We start from the raw sequence: 23,599 nt of genomic DNA, 5'->3' as shown, positions 1-23,599 counted from the left end.
AAGAGAGTTAAAGCAGAGACAAACACAAATACTCACAGTCAAGTTGTCTTTAAACCACTCCACGTCTGGGAAAGGCTCTCCCGCAATCTCACAGGTGAATTTCACATTTTGTCCCTCGTCCACATTTTGGGATCGGGGTTGCAACAGGAAGTGAGGGGGCGTCCCACATTTGAGCTGCTCCAAGTCAACAGACGAAGGTGACTTCTTTCCCACAGTTGGTGACATGACTCTCTTTGGCGATTGGATTTGATTGACAGATGGAGGTGGCGATTTCGCAGTGGGGGACTTCGGCGACACTGGTGACTTCACTCTGACTTCCTTGACAGATGGAGGCGAGGATTTTACGGTGGGGGGCTTCGGCGAGACCGGCGACTTGACTCTCAGAGGGGACTTGAGTGGCTCGGGAGATTTAATTCTCTGTGGCGATTTGACAGGTTCGGGGGACTTGACTTCAGGTGAGGTGACTCTAGGAGAGACCCTGACTTTCTGCTTGGACTCAGACTTGCGAATAGTCAGAGTAAAATTGGCTTCTTGTTTGCCACCAGCATTTTCCACAATTAAAGCATAGCTTCCTTCATCGGACACCTGAACAGAAGAAATCTCCATAGCCGAGCTGTACTGTGTAGAGACTATGTGGTGATGGCTAGATGAACCTAAAACTGCTCCCTCATGCAACCACAATATGGAAGGCGCTGGGTCACCATCCACATCGCATAAGAATCTGGCAAGACCTCCCTCCTCGACACTCAGGGACTGAGGTTTGGTCAGGATCTTAGCGGAGACCGTGGACTTTGCCTTTTCCTTTTCGACAACAGTGATGGTTTTTGTCACAGTTTCAGCCACCGTTTCCTTGATTGATGCTGCTGAGATGTGGTACACCTCCGTTTTGGCCATGTCTGGAAGATGGGAGGATGGCGGTTCCTCGTCCCGGTGGGTGGAGGAGAAGGCAGCATATTCTGCTGCTATGTCTAATGTGGCACTGTCTGAAGTCTCTCCTTTGATGTTCCTGCAGACCACAGAGTATATTCCTGCATCTTCTGTCACACAGTTGTTGATCTGGAGAGTCAGAAGTCCACTAATGTTGCTCATGCGGTGTTTGCTACTTGGTTTAATTTCTATTCCGTTGTGGAACCACTTGACTCCAGGCTCAGGTTTGGCCTGAACATTCAGGGTGAAGCTGGTGTTGGAACCAAAGGCAACGCGATGAGATCGCAAGCGGATGCTAATGCGAGGGCTGTGGTCGAGGCTGAAAGGAGAATCCGATGTTCTCTCCACAGACCTCCGCTCTGACCTAAGAGTTTGCTTTCTCTCCTCATACCTGGAGAGAAAATCTACAGTGGGCAAAGTGATCTCTTGTTTGACAATCTTGCCTGAGAGAGGAGCTTTCATCTCCGGTTCGGGTGTCGGGAGCTTCTTAACGGGTTTAGGTATATATTCAGAAGCAATAAATGTCAGATGCTCCGATTCAATGCCCTCTGAAGCTTTTGTGACAGTGACGACTGTTTCCTTTTTCAAACTTCGAGTCTTCTCCTCTAACTCCATGCGCTGGAGTTCACCCTTATAGGAGGAGATTCTCTGAGCTGTTCTGTGAGGTCGCAGCAACTCCTGATCCTCTCTCTCCTCATATACTCTTTGCTTCTCTCTGGGTGGTTTGTATGTGGCTTTGTCATGGCGCTGCCGCAGTTCAACAAAGCTTGGGCCGGCTTCATATTTGGATGGAATTCGGTACGAATCATACCTTTGCAAGGCTTCTGCCTCCTCATCATCACTATAGACTCTTACAGGGGACGAAGGGCGCAGTGCTGATAGCTCAAAGCGAACAGGGCTGAGGCTGGGCGGAGAAGCGGAGTAACCGAGCACCAGTTCTTCCTCCAGGCGAAGCCTCTCCTCCTCAGTTCTCTTCATGGACAGATACTCCTTCACCGGCAGTAGCAGTTCCTCATCTGACAGGTCACCCAGTGACCTTCTCCTGATCCTGTGGTAGACGTCCATCTCTGGGGAAGCTGTGCGGTGCCTTGACGGCCTCACCATCTCTAAATCATCCTGAGTCATGGATGGGATGTGCCACTTTGGCTTGTACTGGTCTTTGATCCTGATAGGCACCTCATAGAACTGCTCCCACCTAGAGAGACGAATACGTTTCATCCTCTTCTGTTTAATTTTCTCGATGGGCTCCGGGAATTCATACTGATCTCGAAGCTTCTTGTACCACTTCATATCCGAGAGTGGCTTGAAGTGTTTGATTTCCATGTCCTCTTCAAGCACAGCCGGGTTCACAACCCGTGGCGCAGGTACATCGTATGGCATGCGTAGTCTTTTCTCATCGGCCCGTTTCTTACGCTCCTCTTTTTCTTTCTGAATTTCAGCCTGAGACTTTTCGCTTTTTTTCGTCGTCACAGCAGGTTTAAACATGGTTGCTGCTTCCCTGACAGCCTGTACTGCTGCAGGAGGTAATGGTAAGACGACGGTCTCTGACAAAATCTGATGCAGCCTCACCTTTTTGTCCAATTCCATCTTTTGAGTCACACTTTCCTGCTCCTTTTGGCTGCTCTCATAATCTTTCTTCACATGGGCGACACGTTCAACTTTTAGCATTGCTTGGCAACTGGCAGATCCAGCGGAATTAGTTGCAGTGACTCTGTATACACCAGAGTCTTCAGGCAGCGTGTCTCTCACATGAAGAATGAAATAGTCCAAGCCTTCATGGATAAGTTCAATAGATGGACCAAAGGCTATGGGTGTGCCATCCTTTTCCCACTTCAGTGCGGGGTGTCCTGAAACCCGGATTTCAAATCGAACGTTCTGGCCCTCTCTACACTCAATGTTGGCAAGAAGACGTTTGAACATGGGCCTTAGGGTGAGGTCTGCTGGTTTTGGTCGAGGAACCACAGTAAGACGGGCCTTGCAGCTGTCGTCGCCATACCTGTTGCGGGCTACAACACTGTATTCTGCATCATCATCATCTTCAACACTGCGGATAATAAGCTGGTACAGGCCCGTGTCACTGATGAAGGTATACTTTTTGTCATCCTCTCCAGGGATCAGCTTTTGTCCAGATTTGTGCCACGTGACACGGGGCTCAGGGTGAACGGTGATGGTAACACCAAAGCGCACATCCTCCCCAATGTATGCTGTATGGTTAACCAGAGGAAGGGTGAACTCCGGTGGCTTCTGAAGCATTCTGGCAGTGTCAATTCGACGCTTTGTCCTCTTGACCACACGAGTAGTGAAGAAGTCACGGTATGACCTGACACCATTGACAAAAAGCTCTGCATAGACACTGTCCTCACCATACTCATTGACAACCTTGCATCTATACGTGCCATCGTCAGCTCTCGTCACCTTGGTGATCGTGATCATAGCCAGGCCGTCCTCATAAGAAATTTGGTACTTGTCACTGGCTTCCAGTTGCCTGACACCACAATACCAAGTGACTTCAGTGGTGCTGTCATAATTATCAATATTGCAGATGAACTTCACACTGTCACCCTCACTGGCCAACGAGTGCCCGACCTGGCCTCCGACCGGTCCGTGCTCAAATGGAGCGATCTTCACCTTGGCGATTAACACGCCTCGCTGGGACCTAATTGAGCCACCGCTGGCCACGCGAGCTGCAGACACCACAGTGCTCCATTCTTTCTTCACCATTGTCTGGTAGTATCTCTTGTGTCTGCTGCTCTGGATGGTTCTGGTGCTCAGATTTTCTGCAGGCGTGGACAGCCATGGATGTACCAGTGCCTCAGCAGCAGTCATGCGGTGCTTACGTTCCTTTGTCATTAAACGGTCGGTGAAGTCTAATGCTTCAACACTGACCTGCTTGAAGGATTCGTCATCATAGCTGTAGGCTGCGTTTGAAATATTGTCAATCATCTGCTGGTTGGTTTCAGCTGTGAATGGGTTGAGTCCAGAGAGGAGCACATAGGACAGGACGCCAACTGACCACATGTCAGTCACAGTGCTCACCATGTCACACTGGTGAATCTCAGGGGCAGCGTACTCCGCAGTGGTGTACTGGATCTTGATTTGGTCTCCAGGCGTCAAGTGTCTGGACTGGCCCAACTCAATGATTTTTACGTTTGATCCGGTTCTTGTTGTGTACACGATGTTCTCAGGTCGAATGTCAAAATGTCCATAACTCTGACTGTGCAGAAACTCAAGAGCTGAGCAAATCTGCCGAATGTAATTGGCAATCTCGCGCTCATTGAGCTCAAACTCTGCTGTGTTGAGACGCTCAAAGATGTCGAGACCTGAGATGAAGTCATAGATCATGACCAACTCCTCTGGGCTATCGAATGACTCGTGAAGAAGGAGGAAGTTTGTGTGCTTAGCCAGGTTTAGTGTCGCTATCTCCTTCTTAACAATTGTCTGATCTGCACCCCTGACTTTGACAAATTTAGCCATGTAGGTCTTCTCAGAGGGGATGTTCACACAGCGGTGGACAATACCGAACTGACCTCTTCCCAATTCTTCTGCAATAGCAAATTTGTTATGCAGATTCTTTACATCAGAGTGTTGGGCTTTGCTTTTGGGAACGTGCCCCGTATCGTCAACTTCCCTGTCGTAGAAAAGAACTCTGGATTTGTCCTCCTTTGTCATGATGGGTCCGCTGGTCTCAGACGGTGCACTCTGTCCAAATTTATTCTCAGCGATGACTCTAAACTGATAGCTTGTTCCTCCAAAGAGATTGATAACAGTGTAGCGGGTGTCACGAGACTGAGCAACACGCTCCCATCTCTCAGCTGTGGTGGGGCACTTTTCAATAATGTAACTGATCACCTTGCTGCCGCCATCATTTGCCGGGGCAACCCAGTTGAGTGCGACAGAGTCTCGAGAGACATCGCTGCCTTTTATACCCCGTGGAGGATCAGGGACATCTGCCACATCCAGCTCAACCGTCTGTTGGTCAATTCCAAATCTGTTTTTAGCACAGACAATGTAGAATCCGGCATCCTTCTTCTCCACGCCGTTGGGGAATACCAAAGAAGTGAACGATCGCGTGACAATGACCTGGTAGTGGCCATTGCTGTCGATGAGATCTTGTCCCTTCTGCCATGTGATGACAGGATCTGGCTTGCCACCAAAAGGTATCTTAATATTGACCATTTCTCCACGCAGGGCAGGAATTGCTTCTTTGTCCTTTAGGTTCTTGGGAAGGTGGATCTTTGCAGGAACTGATCAGAGAAAAACATGTCATTGTTAGGAGAACATCTGTTGTTTAGAAAAAGTGATCATGTAAATTGTAAAAAATAGTATACTGATATACAGTATATTCTTACTTTCAACATCCAGAGAGACGGTAGCACAGATGGAACCTCCTTGGTTGGTGGCCCTGATTTGGTACACAGTAGAGTCTTCCTCATCAGCCTCAGCGACGACCAGTTGGTGGTAACCTCCCTTGAATTCTTGAATCTTGATCTTCTTTCCATCCGAATGGATCTCCTTTCCTCGTCTGAACCACTTGATTACTGGTTTTGGCTGACCTGTGATCTTGCAGACGAGTGTTGCATTGCTCTTGTGTTTGACACTTATGTTCCTCAGCTCCTCCTTGAAAGCGGGCGCTCGAACATCAACAGCTGTGGCGGGAACAATGGATGTAGTTTCCTCACTATAGTCACTTTGTCCTCCAAGGTTCTCGCACTTCACCCGGAATACATGTTCGATGCCCTCTGACAAGTGTTTGACGGAAAAGACTGTCTGTTTGATCTCATCTGTAGTCACGGGCGTCCATTCACCCCATTCCTTCTTATCCTTCTTTTGTTTCTTCTCAAGGCAGTAGCTCTTTATTTTGGAGCCGCCATCATTGAGTGGAGGCTTCCAGGAAACCACACAGGAATCCTTGGTGATTCCAGACACAACTATTGCCTGAGGCGGTGATGGTTTCTCTGTGGACAAAAAAAACAAACAAAAACGTTTTGTCAGTATAACAGGTAACATTGTCTGATTTAGTTGAATATTATGGTGTGAGTTGAACAAACCCAATTGGCTCTTAATGAGGACAGGTGCAATGAGTTCAAGTGGCTCGCTGTTGCCATAGCGATTCTGGGCATATACGCGGAAAAAGTAACCAGCACTGTCGGTAAGATTGGGCACCCGACATGATGTGCCATTAATGGATGACGACACCAATTCCCACTCGCTTCCTTCCTTGTCCTCGCGCTTTTCCACAATGTAGTTGGTAATCATGCAGCCACCGTTGTCCTTGGGAGGCTTCCAGCTGATGATGACAGAGTTTTTCAGGAGGGCCTCCAGAACGATGGGACCCTGAGGGATGTCAGGTTTGTCTGCAAACACAGGGATGAGGTTTATAGTGATTATCATCACTTTTTCAAAGGCGAACCTAGTACCGACTGAGGTGTCACGACAAAACCATACCATAGATTTCAACATTGAATGCGGTATCGGCCCTTCCAAAGTGGTTGTGCAGTCTGATTCTGTATTTTCCTCCATGGATTCTGCGCTGCACATTCTTGATAATGAGGTGGGTATAATGCTCTGTGGTCTCGATGCTGATGTCCTCTGAATTTTCCAGGGTCTTTGCTTCTTGGAGCCACATAATCTTTGGCACAGGACGCCCAATGTACACAGCGTGGATGCGTAGAGTTGTTCCCAGACCAGCGTAGTAGGTGCTCTTCAATGGGTAGTCAGAATGGAAGGACGGAGCAGCCTCCAGTATGAGAACTCCTGTTGTTTCTGCTTCTCCGGCATCATTGGTGGCCTTACAGGTGTATTCTCCCTCATCCTCTTGTTGGTCAGTCATGATGGAAAGGGAGTGGTTACGACCATCAGAGCTCATCTCGTATTTGCGGGACTCCACAATCTCCTTGCCCGCGTGGTACCACCTCATCTCAGGAACAGGCCTGCCAATAATCTGACACTTCATGACAGCAGGCTGTCCCAGCTTCTCCGTTACTTCATCCATTTCCTTTCTCAGACTTGGTTTCGTTTCAACTATATAAATACCAAGCGGAGAAATACACAAAATGTCAAATGTTAACAAGTGGCTTTTTATTTTGTGCCAACTGTACAATTGATACTTTCATATCAACTATCAGCATACGCACCACTCAGTTTAGTTTTGATGCAAGTGGCTGTCCGTCTAGGCCTGCTTGTTCCAGTCTCATTCTCAGCAAATACTCTGAACTCATATTCAGTAGCTTCAGCCAGACCACGCATGCAGAACTCCTGTTCTTTCAGCCTTTCCTTGTTGCATTTCTTCCAGGTGCTTTCAGTGGACTTCCTGCATTCCACCCAATAGCCCAGGACTTCTTTTCCACCATCACACTCTGGAGCTTGCCAGCGAATGGTGATCAAGTTGTTAGTCACAGTTGTTGTATCAATTTCACCTGGCTGGCTTGGCTTATCTGCAATGTACAAACAAGCAAAACAAAGTCAGATGTATTTATCAACCCCTGCAACAAAAGGGAGTGAGTAAGATGAGGGATTTGTATTCTTTATACAAATTAGAGGACATGTCTTTGGAAGGAAGGTGGTTCATGGTTAATCATCCATTTATGCTTCTGACTTCCATCAAATATGATGACTCACCAAATGGATCTTTGCACGTGACTGTGTCTGACACAGGTCCAGCCTCACTCTCACCAATGTCATTGACAGCAAAAATACGGAAGTGATAGTCTGCATTTGCTGTGAGTCCAGACAGGGTAAACATGGTGGAGCGAATCCTGGTGGGATGACGAGACCATTGCTCCGCAGACACCTCCTTGTACTCAATTAAGTAAGCCGTGATGGAAGAACCTCCGTCGTCCTTTGGTCTGGACCATGCCAGTGCCACAGAGCTTTTTGTGACATCCATGATCTCCGGTGGTGTGCCGGAAGGCTCCGGTGGACCTATTTTGCAAACGAGAGTTTCCTGGCTCATCAAAGTTTGTTGAGTTGATTCTGGTACACGATGGAAAAAACACAAATACTTACAAAGGGGAGTCTTGGGCACCAGCGGCTGCTCCGACTTCAGAGATGGACCACTACCAAAAGAGTTCTCAGCGGTAACCTTAAAGTGATATTCTGTTCCTTCATTTAGGCCCTTGACAACCAATTGATTATCCGTCACCCTGCTGTCCACTGTGTACCACGCATTTCTGGTAACCTCTCTTCTTTCAACGATGTAACCGAGGATCTCTGCACCGCCGTCATCACTGGGCACCTTCCAGGACACCTTAACAGAGTTGGCCTGGATTTCCTCAAACACTAAAGGTCCTTCTGGAGCACTTGGACGGCCAATGACATTAACCTTGATTTGGGCCTTCTTCTTGCCAACTTTATTTTCCAAAAGAAGCTCATACACACCAGAGTCACTCCTCTCGGCTCCTTTGATCACAAGTTCACTGGTGTCTTCAGTGTAAACAACCATGGCTTTGGTTGATAAGGCTGCACTGTCCTTTGACCATGAGCAGGTAGGGTGAGGTTTACCCTTGATGGGAAGAGAGAGCCGGACCACTCCACCATGACGGACTACGTACACATCTTTGTATTTCAGCTCAAGTTCACAATCGGGAGATTCTGTAGAACCAAAGTTCAACAGTTACTTTTCATTTTGTTCCTTGAAAACAACACGTTGATTATACCTTGAATGTTCATTCTTGTCTGAGCTTACCAAACATCTCTGTGACGGTGATAGTTCCAGGAACTTCGGCAGGCTCGCCAGAACCGCCCGCATTACAGGCCAGTACTCGGAATTTGAACTCCTCTCCTTGTGGCATGTTGGTCAGTGTATACTCGCAGATCAGAGAGGGCGTGGTGTTGCATTTGCGCCAAGCTATAGTGCCCACCTTCTGCATCTCAATGAGGTACCCATCCACTCTTGCATCTCCCTCATCATCGGGGGGACTCCAAGCCAGTGATACAGATGACTTGGTGGTTTCTGTGACCCGAGGGTTCTGTGGGCAACCAGGTGGATCTGACAAGGACAGAAGTACATTCAAGTTTTGATGGATTCAACTGTTTATGTGAAAAATAATCAAAACATTGCTAATACTTAGAATATAGAAAAAAAGAAACATTTCATTTGGGTTTTGTTGGTCTCTCACCAATGGGATCTGATGCCACAGCTGGTTTAGAAGGCAAACTTGGTTTGCTTAATCCGCGGGCATTGATTGCAATGATTCTGTGTTCGTACTCTAAGCCTTCAATTAGCTCTGTCGAGCGGTATCTATTCATGGTGACGGGATTCTTGTTGGCACGCACCCATCTGTCAGACCTGACTTCTTTGCGTTCAATGATATAACCAGAAACTTCCAGCCCACCATCCTCTTCTGGTGGGTTCCAGGCAACAGTCATGCCATCACGTGAAACATCGAAAATGGTTGGTCGGCCAGGAGTTCCAGACACATCTGGGAAGGAGTGAGAACATGTTAGCCTTCTGTCAGGGGTTATGACCACATATACTTATGGAATACAAAAACAGGTGTTACTTTTCAAGCTCCTACAGGTGACAATCTCAGACTGCAAGAATTCTCCGGTGCCGTAGCGATTCACAGCAGCCGCACGGAAGACATACTCATCTCCCTCAGTCAGGTTCTCAAATTTGAAGGTGCCTCGGCTGACGGAGTCAGAAATCGGCACCCAGCCTGGTCTGTGGGCATCTCGCTGCTCCACCACGTAGCCACTGAGGGGAGCCCCACCGTCCCTCACAGGAGGATCCCAACTACAGGTGACTGTGGTGGCGTCAATCTCATCAAATCTGATTGGTCCTTTTGGTTCGTCAGGTTTGGCTGAGAGAAAATGATTGTGTATCAGTGCAAAAATCATTCAAACCACATTTCTTTTCCTGTATAAAATCAGGTTACATATCTTCCATATTCAGTAGTGGGTAGAGTAACATGCTACATTTACTTGGTTACATGAACTCAAGTAACTCTTGCGATAAATTGTACTTGCCAGAATACTTTGGATGGAAGTTTGGACTGCCGTTTATATGATAAGAAGGAACGGTACCATTACTCCATTAGTTTCATTCCGTTTGCTGCTTTAATTTGTATCTATTCATTCATTTATTGCTTGTCCGGTCAACGATTTTTGGGGGGCTGGGGGGCTGTCAGTGAAACTTCCTACTTGGACCCTAACCCTGCTTGTTCACCAATCAAATGTAATCACTAGTGGCGTTTGTCTCCATTTCGCCAATCAAACAGAGCCAGAGCCATGAGCGCACACGGTCTTTGCGGACTTGTCAAAGTTACTCAAGTGGATAGTGCCACAACTTGCATCTAAATTTCAAGAAGAATGCCCCTGGCGTCACACTAAGCCAATGTTCACATGTAAGTGTACAAAAAAAGAAGTTTCATAAGGAGCCGTCGTCAATGTCTGGCCTAACGTGTAAATTTCAGCCTAAAAAAGCTCAACATTTAGCTTGAGAAACACGTTATGGTAAGTTGTAGATATTTCTGTTGTTGTCTACTTGGTTTGGCCGTGCATATGCTAACAGTTTAATGGTCATAGTTAGCCAAACTGTCAAATGTGCATCTTTTGGAGTTGCCTACATGCCGTATGCTCTTTCCCGCATAGAACTGTATCCACACACAGCTATGGTAGTGCACATGTACTTCTACCCACTTCTGTCCATATTTCACCAAAATATATCTGAACAAATCAAACATTAGGTCCATCTGCGGGGGTTTCCTTACAGAGAATGACAACCTTGATGACCTCGGTGGTAACACCAACAGTATTCTTCAACTCCAGGGTGTAGTTTCCAGTGTCGTCAATGGTTGTGTCAGAAACGGTTAGTTTGGAAAACTTGCCAGTGCTCTGGATCTTGACACGGTCTGTGATTTTTATCCTATTGTCACCAAAGAACCAGAAGCAAGACGGAGGAGGCCTGCCGATGATCGGTAGGTCCAGCTCCAGGGTTTTACCGGCCAGAACGTTAATGGCTTTCTGGGGAAGGCTGGTGAAATCCACTGCAGGCATGACTGGAAAAAAAAATTAAATCTTTAGGGAAGGCTAAAAACATGTTTCATCACACTTTAGCCGCATATGTTTGACGAAAAACCCCAAAAACTATGACTATGCTGGTCACCTCTTTGTTCTTGTACAGTCACAGGTGTAACAAGCTCCTTTGCTTCACTGGCACCTCGACTGTTGATGGCTTTGATTCGAAACAAGTACTGCTCCTTTTCATTTAGCTTCTCAATCGTGTGCTCATAGTCGGTTAGTTTGAGCGAGGCCACCTTCATCCACTTGTCAGTACCAAACTTGCAGGCCTCTACAACGTAACCGGTCAGTCTGCTGCCTCCGTCGTGCTCAGGCTTCTCCCAGCCCAAAGAAACTGTGCTTTTGGTGACGTCGATCACCTCCAATTTGCGTGGCGGGTCAGGCACCTCGCAAACCAGGATGACGTCCGGTGTCTCGCAAGGCTCACCGATGCCATAAATGTTTTCAGGTAGAACTCGGAAGTAGTACAGCATGCCCTCTATCAGGCCATCAATCTTGAAGTATGTCTTGCTGCACTTGGAAGTAACAGTTTTGTAGGCTCTCATGGAGGCCTCGCGCCTCTCAATAATATAATTATTGACAGGGGCGCCGCCATCAACAGTTGGGGCATCCCAAGAGATGATGGCATATTCTTTGGTCAGTTCCTTGATTTTGATTGGTCCCGTTGGTCCTGGTGTGTCTAGAATTAGAAAAAGTGGTAGACGATAGATACGGCATGCTTAAATTGTCTGAAACATGGCGTATCTAGTTTTTAACATGAACTTGGTGGTCAACTTACCATAGACTTTGACCAGAATAGAGACTTCCTGTTTCCCAGCAGAGTTCTCAGCCACCAGTGTGTATTTTCCAGCATCATATCGGTGGACCTTATCAACAATGAGTGTGGTTGACTTGTGGGTGACCTCTATGAAGCCCCGGCTGTTAAGGTCAATGCCAGGCTTGCTCCAAGTGATTGTCGGAGCAGGACGGCCAGTAATATTTACAAAGAGGCGTAGAGAACCGCCAGCACGCAGGCAGATGGTCTTCTTCAGATCATCATGGAGCTCAAAGTCAGGAGTTTCTATTGGGTCAAGGTAATGATGAATGTGGTTGCTGAGCCGTAGCTCATGTAAAAAATGTCAAACCAAATATTATTCTACGGTCTGTTGCCGATTTGCCAAGTTCAACGTTTGCTTTCTTCTTTAGCAGTAGAGAAAATGATATTATGATCGTATGGGTAACATACCAATTCTCTCCACTGGCTCTGTTTCAGCACATCGCTCACTGAAGTCTCCAGTGCCATTGATGTTGACGCCGGCCACTCTGAAGCAATACTTCTTGCCTGAGCAAAGTCCGGTCACCGTGTGTTCTGAAGTACGCAGTGTCTTCTCATGCGCCTTTGTCCACTCCTCTGTACCAGCTTCCTGCATTTCCAATAAGTAGCCCAGCACATCAGCTCCTCCATCCTCCACAGGGCGAGACCAAGCCAAGCTAATGCTGTCAGCATGGGTGTCAGTGATCCGAGGTACAGAGGGGGTAGATGGGGTGCCTGAGACGGGGGAAGACAGATCTTAAAAGCAGCCATCATGGTCAAAATTGCTTGGATGCAAAGTTGCTGTGTCACCAATTTGTGAATATATTATTGAAATCATTGGTTCCTTTTAGTGCTGTCAAATTTAACGCGTTAACGGGCGTTAATTCAATTTTGTAATTGATCGCGTCCAAATATTTGACGCATTTAACGCATGCGCAGAATGACCGCCGATGCATAATCCCGATCAGAAGTGCACAGTGAGCGGCAGAGCGGACCCGTGTCGCGCGCAGCAGTATAAAGACGCATTTCGAAAGAAGAGGGCATCTTTAAATCTCAGAAATTTGAATAAATTGGTTTGCCTCAGCGACTGAGGATGAGTAGAGAAGAGGGCTGTCTTGTTTTGTGTTCATAAAGTCAATTTAAAGGAGGAACACACGACGTGCTGATACCACCTAGAGCATAGCACAGCATAACATATGTGGCAATCACGTTCCTGTGCACTTCAGGGACCACTCGGAAAACATAAACTCTTAGAATATTACAAGGGCCCCACATAAAAGTGTACATTACACACACTCACACACTTTGTTTGCACACATTTGAAATATTTCTGTCACTGTTCTGAGGCCCTTTTGCATTTTTGTTTTTGTAGTGAATAAAAATACTGTCTACTACAGAAAGAATGTTAATAATTTTAATCTCATAAGGATTTGTTGTAATAAAAAAATACATTACATATAAACAGTATGGGGCGGCATGGTGAGCGACTGGTTAGCACGTCCGCCTCACAGTTCAGAGGTCGTGGGTTCGATCCCGGCTCCGGCCTCCCTGTGTGGAGTTTGCATGTTCTCCCCGTGCCTGCGTGGCTTTTCTCCGCGTACTCCGGTTTCCTCCCACATTCCAAAAACATGCATGGTAAGTTGATTGGACACTCTAAATTGCCCCTAGGTGTGATTGTGAGTGCGGATGTTTGTTTGTCTCTGTGTGCCCTGCGATTGGCTGGCAACCAATTCAGGATGTCCCCCGCCCACTGCCCGATGACAGATGGGATAGGCTCTAGCGCGCCCGCGACCCTTGTGAGGATAAGCGGTATAGATGATGGATGGATGGATGAACAGTATGTTGAATGTATATATCCATCGTGTGTCTTATCTTTCCATTCCAACAACAATTTACAGAAAAATATGGCATATTTTGGAGATAATTCGAAATGCGATCAATTACGATAAATTATTTTTTAAGCTGTGATTAACTTGATGAAAATTTTTAATCGTTTGACAGCCCTAGCTCTTTTATGTCAGACAACTCTTTAGGTTGTTATTTACCTGACATGATTTGGTGACAGTCTTTTGTCAACATGTCAGGAAAATCACAACTGAAAAAACAGTCTGAGATAAAAGAACCAACGATTTCAATCATAAATAAGAGACAGAATTAACATCATTCGATCAATCTATTATTGTTTGGTGGGGTACTGGGACCAAATTGAACTTACATGTTGGCTCTCTGCAGACAACATACAGAGAAACTTCACTAGGTTCACTCTCTCCAGCCTTATTGATGGCCGTCACCCTGAACTGATATATGTTGCCTTCGGTCAAACCAGACACCTTCAGTGTCGTGTCGAGATGTGCTCCACTCCTGTTCACTTTCACCCAGCGGGCACTCTTCTTCTCGCGCCTCTCAACCAAATAGTGGATCAATGGACTGCCACCATCGCTCTCGGGCTTCAGCCACTCAATGGTTGCAAAGTCCTTTCCGGATACCAGGATTTCTGGGGCACTCGGTGAAGTTGGCACAGCTGTAAGAAGACGGTCTTAAGGTTTAAATCAACAACTACAGCAGGCTGAGGTTATAATAATGATAATTGCTGTAAGGCAGGCCAGTAGCAATGTGGAATGGAGAGTTACAGTCATGTAATTGGGCCACTGCGCGCTGATTGCAGTCCAACAAACCAGTCATTTACATTAAGGAAAATCATTAGCAGTAACTTCAACTGCAAATGACAAACCTAACCCTTCCCCAAAAGAAATGTATATCACACACATTTTACAACGGTTGGACAGGGACACTCACTGAAAGTGTTTCTGGCGATCATGGGCTCAGAAAGAAGAGGGACTCCAGTGCCATACTTGTTGATTCCCCGGACTCTGAACAAGTATTCTGTGTTCTTTAAAAGTCCGGTGATGTTGCAGGTCAGTTCCTTGCACTCGTCATGCATGAAAACCCAGTTAAGTCTGTTGGTGTCTCTCCTCTCCACGAGGTAGTGGAACACATCATCACCGCCATCCTCCAAAGGAGGCTTCCAGCTGAGAGTGCACGACTCCTCAGTTATCTTGCTGATCTCGATGCTGCCTTCACACACTCCCGGGGTGTCTAGAAACATTCATCATTGTGTTGTTAGCAGTCTTCTAGTCTGAAAGGGATTTTATCTACCAATAGAATGTACGCCTACTCACCAAGTACTTTGACATTGACTTCAACAGTCTTTGTTCCACTCACATTCCTAACAGTGAGAATATACTTTCCAGTATCATCTCTGTCACAGAACTTGATGATAGCCATTGCCCGGTTGGATGTGTATTGCAGGTGGTACTTCTCGCATAACTCCAGTTCCCTGTTGTCCTTGGACCAGGAAGCTTTGGGGTCAGGCCTGCCACCCACTGCAGCGTCCAGAACCAGATCTGACCCAGCTCTCACCATAACAACTTCAGACAGGAGTTTGCCGTCCAGCTGAGCCTTTGGAGGTTCTGTCACAATATACAAACATTCACACTAGTTGTATATGCGCGGTCAGCCTGGGTATTTGCCACATATGTGCCATCTGATTTTTTGGTGATTTGTGAGTTGTATTTTATCACAAATAACTAAAACAGCTTACCAAAGTCAGTCTTACACTGCACAGAGCCAGTGGTATCTGATGGGGTGCTGAAGACTTGGTTGGCATTCTTAGCAATGACTCTGAACTCGTAGGGTTCTCCTTCTCCCAGGGCGGTAACAGTGTAGAAAGTGTCTGTCACATTCGTGTAGTTACACTTCAGCCAGCGGCCCTCACCAGTCAAAGTGTATGGTTTACGTTCAATAATGTATCCTACAATTGGACTGCCACCATCATTAAGCGGAGCCAACCATTTGAGCGACACTGTGGTCCTGGTTACATTTGTCACTTCTGGCTTGCTTGGTGGATCTAAAAACATAGATGTTGACTTGTGTTAGTCATAGGTCGAAATTGATCGATGTTTGCGGGGGCAAGCACTCACCAACAGGGTTTTGGGCGAGTGCTCCTTTGGAGGCTTCACTGGCCTTGCTCAGACCAGCATTGTTCATGGCATAAACTCGGAATTGGTACTCAAGGCCTTCAACAAGGTCTTCCACCTTATAAAAGCACTCAAAGCATGGGATCTTGTTCTCCCTCACCCAGAGAATATTATTCCTCTCTTTCTTCTCAATCCAGTAACCTGTCACCTTGCTGCCGCCATCGTGATAGGGCTCCTCCCACTTCAAGGTCATTGTGTTGGCAGTGATATTAACGACAGATGGCCTTGTTGGGGGTCCAGGAGGTGCTACAAGAGTCAAATGTGAAGTTTATTAGTGATTCATGACTTTTATGATCAAAAGTGTTATTGTCATTGAGATTTAGGAATTGAGGCTTACTGTAAGGATGCTCTGCAGTGACAGTCTCAGACTCAGTTGGTTTACTTATACCAAATCTGTTCTCAGCAGAGACCCTAAAAGTGTATTGCATGTACTTAGTCAGATGACTGACATGAAGAGATGTGCGCTTCACACTGGAGTTGATCAGCTGCCAGGCACTGGAACCAGATTCACGCTTCTCCACAATGTAGTTGGTAATGTCAGTGCCGCCATCATCCTCTGGTGCATCCCAGTTAACGACACAGGATTCTGAGGTGATATTCGAGATTTCAACAGGCCCCACTGGAGGATTGGGTCTTCCTATAACATTTACGTTGATAGTAAAGGTCTTGGTTCCAGCAACATTCTCCAGGGTCAGGTAGTATTTTCCACCATCACCCCTCATGGCATCCTTGACTGATATGCTCGTTCTGTCTTTTGTTACTTTAATGGAAACTCTTTCAGAGTTCTTCAGCCTCATCTCCTCCAGCCTCCAGGCTACCTTGGGAGTAGGTCTCCCGCTAATAGGAACATCAACTGTGAAGATGCTGCCAGATCTACATGTGATCAGCTGATTGGTGATCTCACTGAGATCAGCTGCAGGTTCAATGTAAGGCTCTTTGACCAACACTGGTGCTGGAGCTTCCCTGGGTCTGCTGAGGCCAGACTCATTCTTAGCTTTCACACGGAAGTGATATTCATCTCCCTTGTTGAGCTTTTCGACCACGTAGGAGAGGTTTGTGGTGTTGCCAACCACGACCCATTTATCGGTCCCTTTCGGCCTAGCCTCGATGACATAACACAGTATACGGCTTCCACCATCGTGCTCTGGCTTCAGCCAGCTCAGTGACACTGAGCTGTCTGTGGTGTCTACAATATCCATTCTCTTTGGCTGTGCTGGCTCAGCAGTGGCAATGACAGGCTCTGTCATCTCGAACACCTCACCGACACCATGCTGGTTCTCTGCAGAGACCCTGAAGAAGTATGGCACTCCTTCCAGGAGGTCCTGGATTTTCATTACATTCTGAGTGCATTTGCTCCCAGACTGTTGCCAAGTGCGACGGGTTGCCTCACGCCTCTCGACAATATAGTGGTGGATTCGTGCTCCGCCATCAATAAGTGGAGGCTGCCATGCAAGTGTGACTGAGCCTCTGGACACCTCTTGGAAGGCTAAAGCCTGAGGAGCTCCAGGAGTGTCCATGACTTTCACTGTGAAAGTAATGGCCTTGCTACCACTGCTGTTCTCCAGGTTAACAGTGTATTTGCCTGAATCATTTCTAGTGCAGTTTTCAATATGTAGAGTACTGCTGCCCGCCGCAGTTGTGACCTCTGACATCGCACTCAGTGCTCCTTCTTCTTTCAACCAGGTGGCAACAGGGACAGGCTTCCCCCTGAATTGGATACTTAGTTTCACTGAACCTCCTGCCTTGGCAATATGTGTTTGCTTGAAGGCGCCATCAATATCCACCTGTGGTGGTGTGAGTCTATCAATGGCCTGAGCCGGTTCTAGAGTTGCCTTGTCCTCACCTCTTCCGACTTGATTTACAGCAGCAACACGGAACTTGTACTCAACCCCAGTATGTAGACCAGCCACAGTGTACCCTGTTTCTACCACTAACTCCTGATTTACTCTATTCCACTCAAGTTCATCACCCTTAGCCATCTCAACAATGTAGCCCAGGATATCAGAACCGCCATCATCTGCAGGTTTGGTCCATTCCAGACTGATAGAGGTATTTGTGGAATCGGACACGCAGACCACAGATGGAGCACAGGGGATATCCTTTGGCTCAACAGCTTTAATGGGCAAGGAGATATTGCTCGGAGATCCAATACCAGCATCATTCACAGCCATGACCCGGAACTCATACTCCATATCCTCAGTAAGATGAGAAACCTTGTGAGCACATTCAGTGATGGGTTTCTTTGAAAGCACCTTGTAGAACCGGGCAGTCTTCTTCTCTCGTTTTTCCAGAATGTAATAATGAATGGGGTTTCCTCCATCAGATGTTGGGGGAGTCCAGGCCAAAGTTATGCTTTCCCCTGTGACCTCTGTGGCATCAGGAGTGCCTGGAGAATCGGGGCTACCTGTTAAGAAATTGTGAAAGGAAAGATGTGAAGACCAAAATAAAACTTATTTTGTCAAATGAAAAATGTCAGTCGTGACTTACTGTATTGCAACTGTGCAATAATAGGGCAGGATTCCAATGGCCTGCCAACACCAAACTTGTTGACAGCTGAGACCCTGAACTGGTACTCATTGATCTTAATGAGTTTGGTTGCCGTGAACGTGCACTCGGGACAGTCATCAGACACTAACGCCCAAGAGATCTTCGATGTTTCACGCTTCTCAATGATATAATGTGAAATTTCTGAGCAGCCATTGTTCTCTGGCGGATTCCAGGACAGAGTACATCTGCCCTCTGAGATGTTGCTAAACATGATGGGTCCTACTGGTTCTCCAGGTGTGTCTGCATCACATAACAGAGTTAGAGTACAGTTAGAAGTAATAAATCACTTGTAAACATACACTGTAATAAACAGAATCAACTGCACACCTTGTACTTGAACCAGAAGATCCTCCTTTTTACTGCCCGAACCATTAATTGCTTCAACGGTGTAGAGACCGCGGTGAGTACGGTCAGCATCTCTGATGAAAAGAGTGCTGTATCCAGAAACAGTGATAATATCAATCATCTTTTTGGTGATTTCCACACCGTCTCTGTACCAGACCACCTTGGGAACAGGCCGTCCAGTGATGGCCACCTTCACCCTGATGTTGTCACCCGCTTTGACAGTCAAACCCTCAAAATACTCCAGGCCAAATTCAATGTGAGGAGCAGCTGGTTTAGAAGAAAAGGTCATGATTTAAGTTCATGATAAAGTGATAATCATTCTATCTCTTACTTTGGGCTCTCGCTGGCTTATCTTCACTTACCATTCTCACTTCTGACCACAATCAGACCAGATGAGTTGGATGGGGGACTGACGACACCAATGGCATTTCTGGCAATCACCCTGAACTCATAGCGCTCATTCATTGTCAAACCAGTCACAGTGTGCTGGCAGTCCTGGACATCAGTCAAGTTTGCCTTGAACCATCGACCCTGACCCTGTCGTTTCTCAATGTTGTAGCCAGTAATCTTGCTACCTCCGTCACGTTTGGGCGCATCCCACTTTAGCGTGATCGAGTCACTAGTCACATCAATGTAGTCAGGCTGGCCTGGAGGATCTGCAAGACAGAAGTCAAGTTTATGATTTTCTTTGCAAAAGAGCTCATGAAGAGATTATTCATTCAAGTACAAGTTGTGCTACATGATGTAAGCCTATGGGGGCAAAGTCGTAACTCACCAACAGGACTGACAGCCATGATGGGCTTGCTCTCATCACTCATTCGGCTGCAGCCAGCATCATTCTGTGCGTATACTCTGAACGAGTACTCAAGGCCTTCAATGAGACCCATGACCCTGTAATCAGTTTCTCTGATGATCACCACATTCACCTTCTGCCACATGATGCTGTTCTTTTCCCTCTTCTCCACATGGAAACCCTGGATAGGCGTACCACCGTCATAGATAGGCTTCTCCCACTGGATTGTCATGCCATCATTCGTTATGTTATACACAACAGGCCTGCCTGGTGGCCCTGGGGGCCTGAACTGGTGCTTGGCAATTACCATCTGTGAAACCAGGTGTTCACTGACACCATACCTGTTCTCAGCACACACTCTGAACTGATATTGGACACCCTTGACCAGGTTGGGCACTTTGAACTGAGTTCCCTCCACCCTGGAACAAGCCATCTTCCAGTCAGGCTGAGAGGTGTCACGCTTCTCTACAGTATAGCAGTTGATGTCTCCACCACCATCATCGTTGGGCTCATCCCAGGAGATCATGATGCTTTCTGCTCTTACTTCGTCAAGGCGGATTGGTCCAAGGGGCTTTGATGGGGGTCCGAGGGTAATAACGTGGATGTGGAAGGACTTTCTGCTGATTTTGTTGTCAAGAGTAAGCGTGAATTTACCCTCATTCTCTTTCTTCACATTCTTTATCATCAGCGTGGCTTTATTGTCTGTCTTCTTGAAGCGGATTTGATCGCTTTCCTTCAGAGGAAGGTTGTCCTTCAGCCATAAGACCGATGGCTTAGGTTTACCTCTGTATGGCAGCTCAATATGGACATTGTGACCTAAGCGAACACAGATTCTTCCATCTGGGTAGTCTGCAAGGCTTGCTTCAGGTGTTATAACATAGTCAATAACTTTGATTGGGCCCATTTTCACAAAGTCACCCTGACCCTTCTCATTTCGAGCAGCAACTCTGAAGAACACATCGGAGTGCTCCTTTAGTTTTTTTACCTCAAACTCACAGTGTCGGCTCATTCCCCCCAGTGCCCAGTCCTCATCTGCGGTTCTCTTTTCAATTATGTAGTCGGAGATGATGCTGCCGCCATCATAATCAGGTTTAAGCCACTGCAGAGTGACAGAGGTCTTTGAGGAATCTTTCATAGAAACATCTTTTATTGGTCCAGGTGTCTCTGTAGCCTTCACTGGTTCAAGTGTTTCGCATGGTTCACCGACACCATTCTCATTCTCTGCTAGTACACGGAAAAAGAAGGATGTCTTTTCAGAGAGATCTTGAATCGTATAGGTTGTTTCAGTGCATTTGCTTGTTACTGCAGAGTATGATCTCTTTGAAGAGTCCCTCTTCTCAACAATGTAGTTGGTGATTTCAGCACCGCCATCGAGGAGTGGTGTCTCCCAGCAAAGAGTGACTTTTCCACGAGTTACGTCTTTCAGTGTCAGGTTCCTGCACTGAGCTGGAGAGTCCTGGACCTTCACAGACAAGGTTAGTGTCTTGGGCTCTCCTACACCATTCTCAATCTTGACCGTATATTTTCCAGTGTCGAGTTTGGTGACCTCACGCATAACGAGGACTGTGGTCGTGTCTGAGTGGTGGAATTCATAAGAGGGATTGTTGTCAATGCATATTTCTCCTTTGCTCCAGGAAGCATCAGGAGACGGTCGGCCCTTCAAAGGAACAGAGAGCTCCACATCCTTGCCAGCCTTCACAATGTAGTGAGTTCTCATGGCCACATCTGAGTCAATCTGGGCTTCCTCTGTGAAAATGATGTTTTGGTACTTTAAAACAAAACAAAACAAAAACTACAACAATAAAAATACATTCCTCAAGTCTGCAAAGTCACTTACCCAGGATATCTTTTGCCTGTACAGGCTCAGTCATCTGCAGAGGTTCACCACGGCCTGCGCAATTGACAGCAGAAACTCGGAAGAAGTAGTTCATGTCAGGCTTTAAGTCATGTACAGTATATTCGGTCATCTTGACCTCTCCCTTTGAAGTAACCAGCGCCCAATCTTCCTCTCCCTCCACAAGTTTCTCCACCATGTAGCTGGTCACCTCACTGCCTCCATCCCACTCTGGCTTGAACCAGCCCAATGTGATAGAGGTCTTTGTGGAATCCATCACCTTCAGCTTGCAAGGCTCATCTGGAGCATCTGTAAGTCAAACGAATTTATAGGCACAGGTGGTCCGTGATTCTCTATTTGGAAGCAGTGTCTTTGATCACTTACCAACAGGATCTGCGGCCTTATAGAAGTCGGACACATCAGAGAAGGGTCCTTCTCCAGCCTTGTTAATGGCACAGGCACGATACTGGTACTCATTTCCTTCGGTCAGATGGTAGACAGTCTGTTTGGTGTCAGGAATGGGTTCTTTGTAAACCCGGATCCATCGCAAACTCTTCTTGTCACGTCTCTCCAAGTAGTAGCCAGTAACTGTGCTACCCCCATCCACACCCGGGCTTTCCCATTCCACCACCATTGTAGTCTTGGTGATGATGTTCACCTCAGGAGTATGTGGCTGTCCCGGAGTTACTGATGGAAACACATAAAGAACAGATGTGTGATATCTTTCTCTTTTGTGATTGGTGACAGGAGAATGCCCAAGATAACCCTTGCTTGATTATGAAACAAACTGAAAATAAGCCTGCATTCCAAATCTTACCAAAAGCATTCTTTGCAACAACAGCCTCTGATTCCAGTGGTTCTCCCACACCATACTTGTTAACAGCCATCACCCGGAACACATATTCATTTCCTTGCACTAGTTTGCCAACGGAGATGTACGTCTGCTCATGCCGGTCTGATACTGTTGACCAGACCACTCTGCTGGTTTCACGCCTCTCAACAATGTAATGCGTCACCTTGGAACCACCATGGTCAGCCTCACATACAGGCTCCCAGCGGAAGGTGATTCTCTCTGCTGTAATGAGGTTAAAATTAATGCTGCCGGCTGGGGGCCCGGGTTTGTCTAAGGAAAGATAAAAAGGGACCATAATTTAACAAAAAGAACTGAAGGATGAGAAGAAACGTTTCAAATGCGAGAAAAGGGGCAACATACCAAGGATTTCAACCGCAATTGTGGTAGTTGCTGAGCCTAAGATGTTTTTTATCTTGATCTCATACGAGCCAGTGTGTTGGCGGGTTGCATCCTTGATCAGGATGGCTGACGAGTCGGTTGTGTTTTCCACACACAAGGATGAAGAAGCTACAAGCTCCTTTCCATTTTTGAGCCACTCGATGCTTGGCTGAGGTTTAGCGATGATTCCTACTCTGATTTTAACTGAAGTTCCAGCTTTGTACTGAACCACATCCAGATACTCTGGAGGAAGGTCAATGGCTGGAGCACCTGCACAACAAAATATTGATCACATTTTCAATGTGTTGTGTTTTACTTAACATGATCAATCACAGTGACAAGGACTGGAAATTAGCACCCACCATGTGCATCAATACAAGTGACTGGGCCAGCAATAAGAGAAGGATTACTGACAGAACCGACAGCATTCTTTGCATACACCCTGAACTCGTAAGACTCGTCCTGGTTCAGCCCAGATACTGTGAAGCCCATCTCAAGGATATTTGTGAAGTTAGCCTTCACCCATCTGCCACTGGCTGATTCCCTCCTCTCCACACTATAGCCGGTGATCTTACTGCCGCCATCATACGGTGGCCTCTGCCAGGACAGGCTGACTGAGTTCTTAGTGACTTCAGTGACATGGACGTTTGCAGGAGGCTCTGTAGTGGATGAGTCAGAAGGGTGCCAAATTACATTGGTGTAAATGGAAGCACGAATGATATGAATGAGAAGTACTACTTACCACATGCGTCAATAGCCAGCACCTCTTCAGACGTCTTGCTCATCTTTCCGATACCAGCAGCATTTTCAGCTGCCACCTTGAACTCGTAGATGAGACCTGGGCAGATGTTGGTGACCCGTAACTGGTTTCCTGGTATTGCTGTTTTATTGATCTTTTGCCAGAGGATACTGCTCCGTTCCTTCATCTGAAGATGATATCCGGTCACGGGACACCCGCCATCGCTTACCGGTTCGTTCCAGCAGACAGTCAAGTTATCTCTACACACAAAACTAACCCAAGGGGTGGATGGAGGTCCAGGGAAGGCTGGAATTAAAATGATAGCATATGAGT

General features: G+C 46.8%; 1 protein-coding gene across 1 annotated transcript in view; it reads right to left on the bottom strand.

Moving 5' to 3' along the window:
* ttn.1 (titin, tandem duplicate 1) overlaps positions 1 to 23,599 on the bottom strand; it is a 156,179-nt gene that overhangs the window by 1,905 nt on the left and 130,675 nt on the right. The window contains 30 exon segments of the mRNA XM_086052164.1: positions 37 to 5,171; positions 5,277 to 5,882; positions 5,976 to 6,281; positions 6,373 to 6,948; positions 7,062 to 7,361; positions 7,546 to 7,848; positions 7,933 to 8,517; positions 8,612 to 8,914; positions 9,045 to 9,347; positions 9,429 to 9,728; positions 10,638 to 10,925; positions 11,033 to 11,626; positions 11,726 to 12,007; positions 12,173 to 12,475; positions 13,956 to 14,261; positions 14,537 to 14,836; positions 14,920 to 15,210; positions 15,342 to 15,647; positions 15,721 to 16,023; positions 16,115 to 18,181; positions 18,265 to 18,564; positions 18,652 to 18,936; positions 19,032 to 19,325; positions 19,445 to 21,208; positions 21,300 to 21,605; positions 21,681 to 21,983; positions 22,114 to 22,419; positions 22,510 to 22,797; positions 22,890 to 23,186; positions 23,270 to 23,572. Of these exon segments, the coding sequence (XP_085908290.1) occupies positions 37 to 5,171; positions 5,277 to 5,882; positions 5,976 to 6,281; positions 6,373 to 6,948; positions 7,062 to 7,361; positions 7,546 to 7,848; positions 7,933 to 8,517; positions 8,612 to 8,914; positions 9,045 to 9,347; positions 9,429 to 9,728; positions 10,638 to 10,925; positions 11,033 to 11,626; positions 11,726 to 12,007; positions 12,173 to 12,475; positions 13,956 to 14,261; positions 14,537 to 14,836; positions 14,920 to 15,210; positions 15,342 to 15,647; positions 15,721 to 16,023; positions 16,115 to 18,181; positions 18,265 to 18,564; positions 18,652 to 18,936; positions 19,032 to 19,325; positions 19,445 to 21,208; positions 21,300 to 21,605; positions 21,681 to 21,983; positions 22,114 to 22,419; positions 22,510 to 22,797; positions 22,890 to 23,186; positions 23,270 to 23,572 (18,203 nt within the window).

This window comes from Filicampus tigris, chromosome 14, assembly GCF_054856515.1.
Source record: "Filicampus tigris isolate MCC_2025a chromosome 14, RoL_Ftig_1.0, whole genome shotgun sequence".
In the NCBI taxonomy this organism is placed as follows: Eukaryota; Metazoa; Chordata; class Actinopteri; order Syngnathiformes; family Syngnathidae; genus Filicampus; species Filicampus tigris.
Note: the sequence above shows the minus strand (reverse complement) of the source record. Positions and strands in the feature narration are given on the sequence as shown.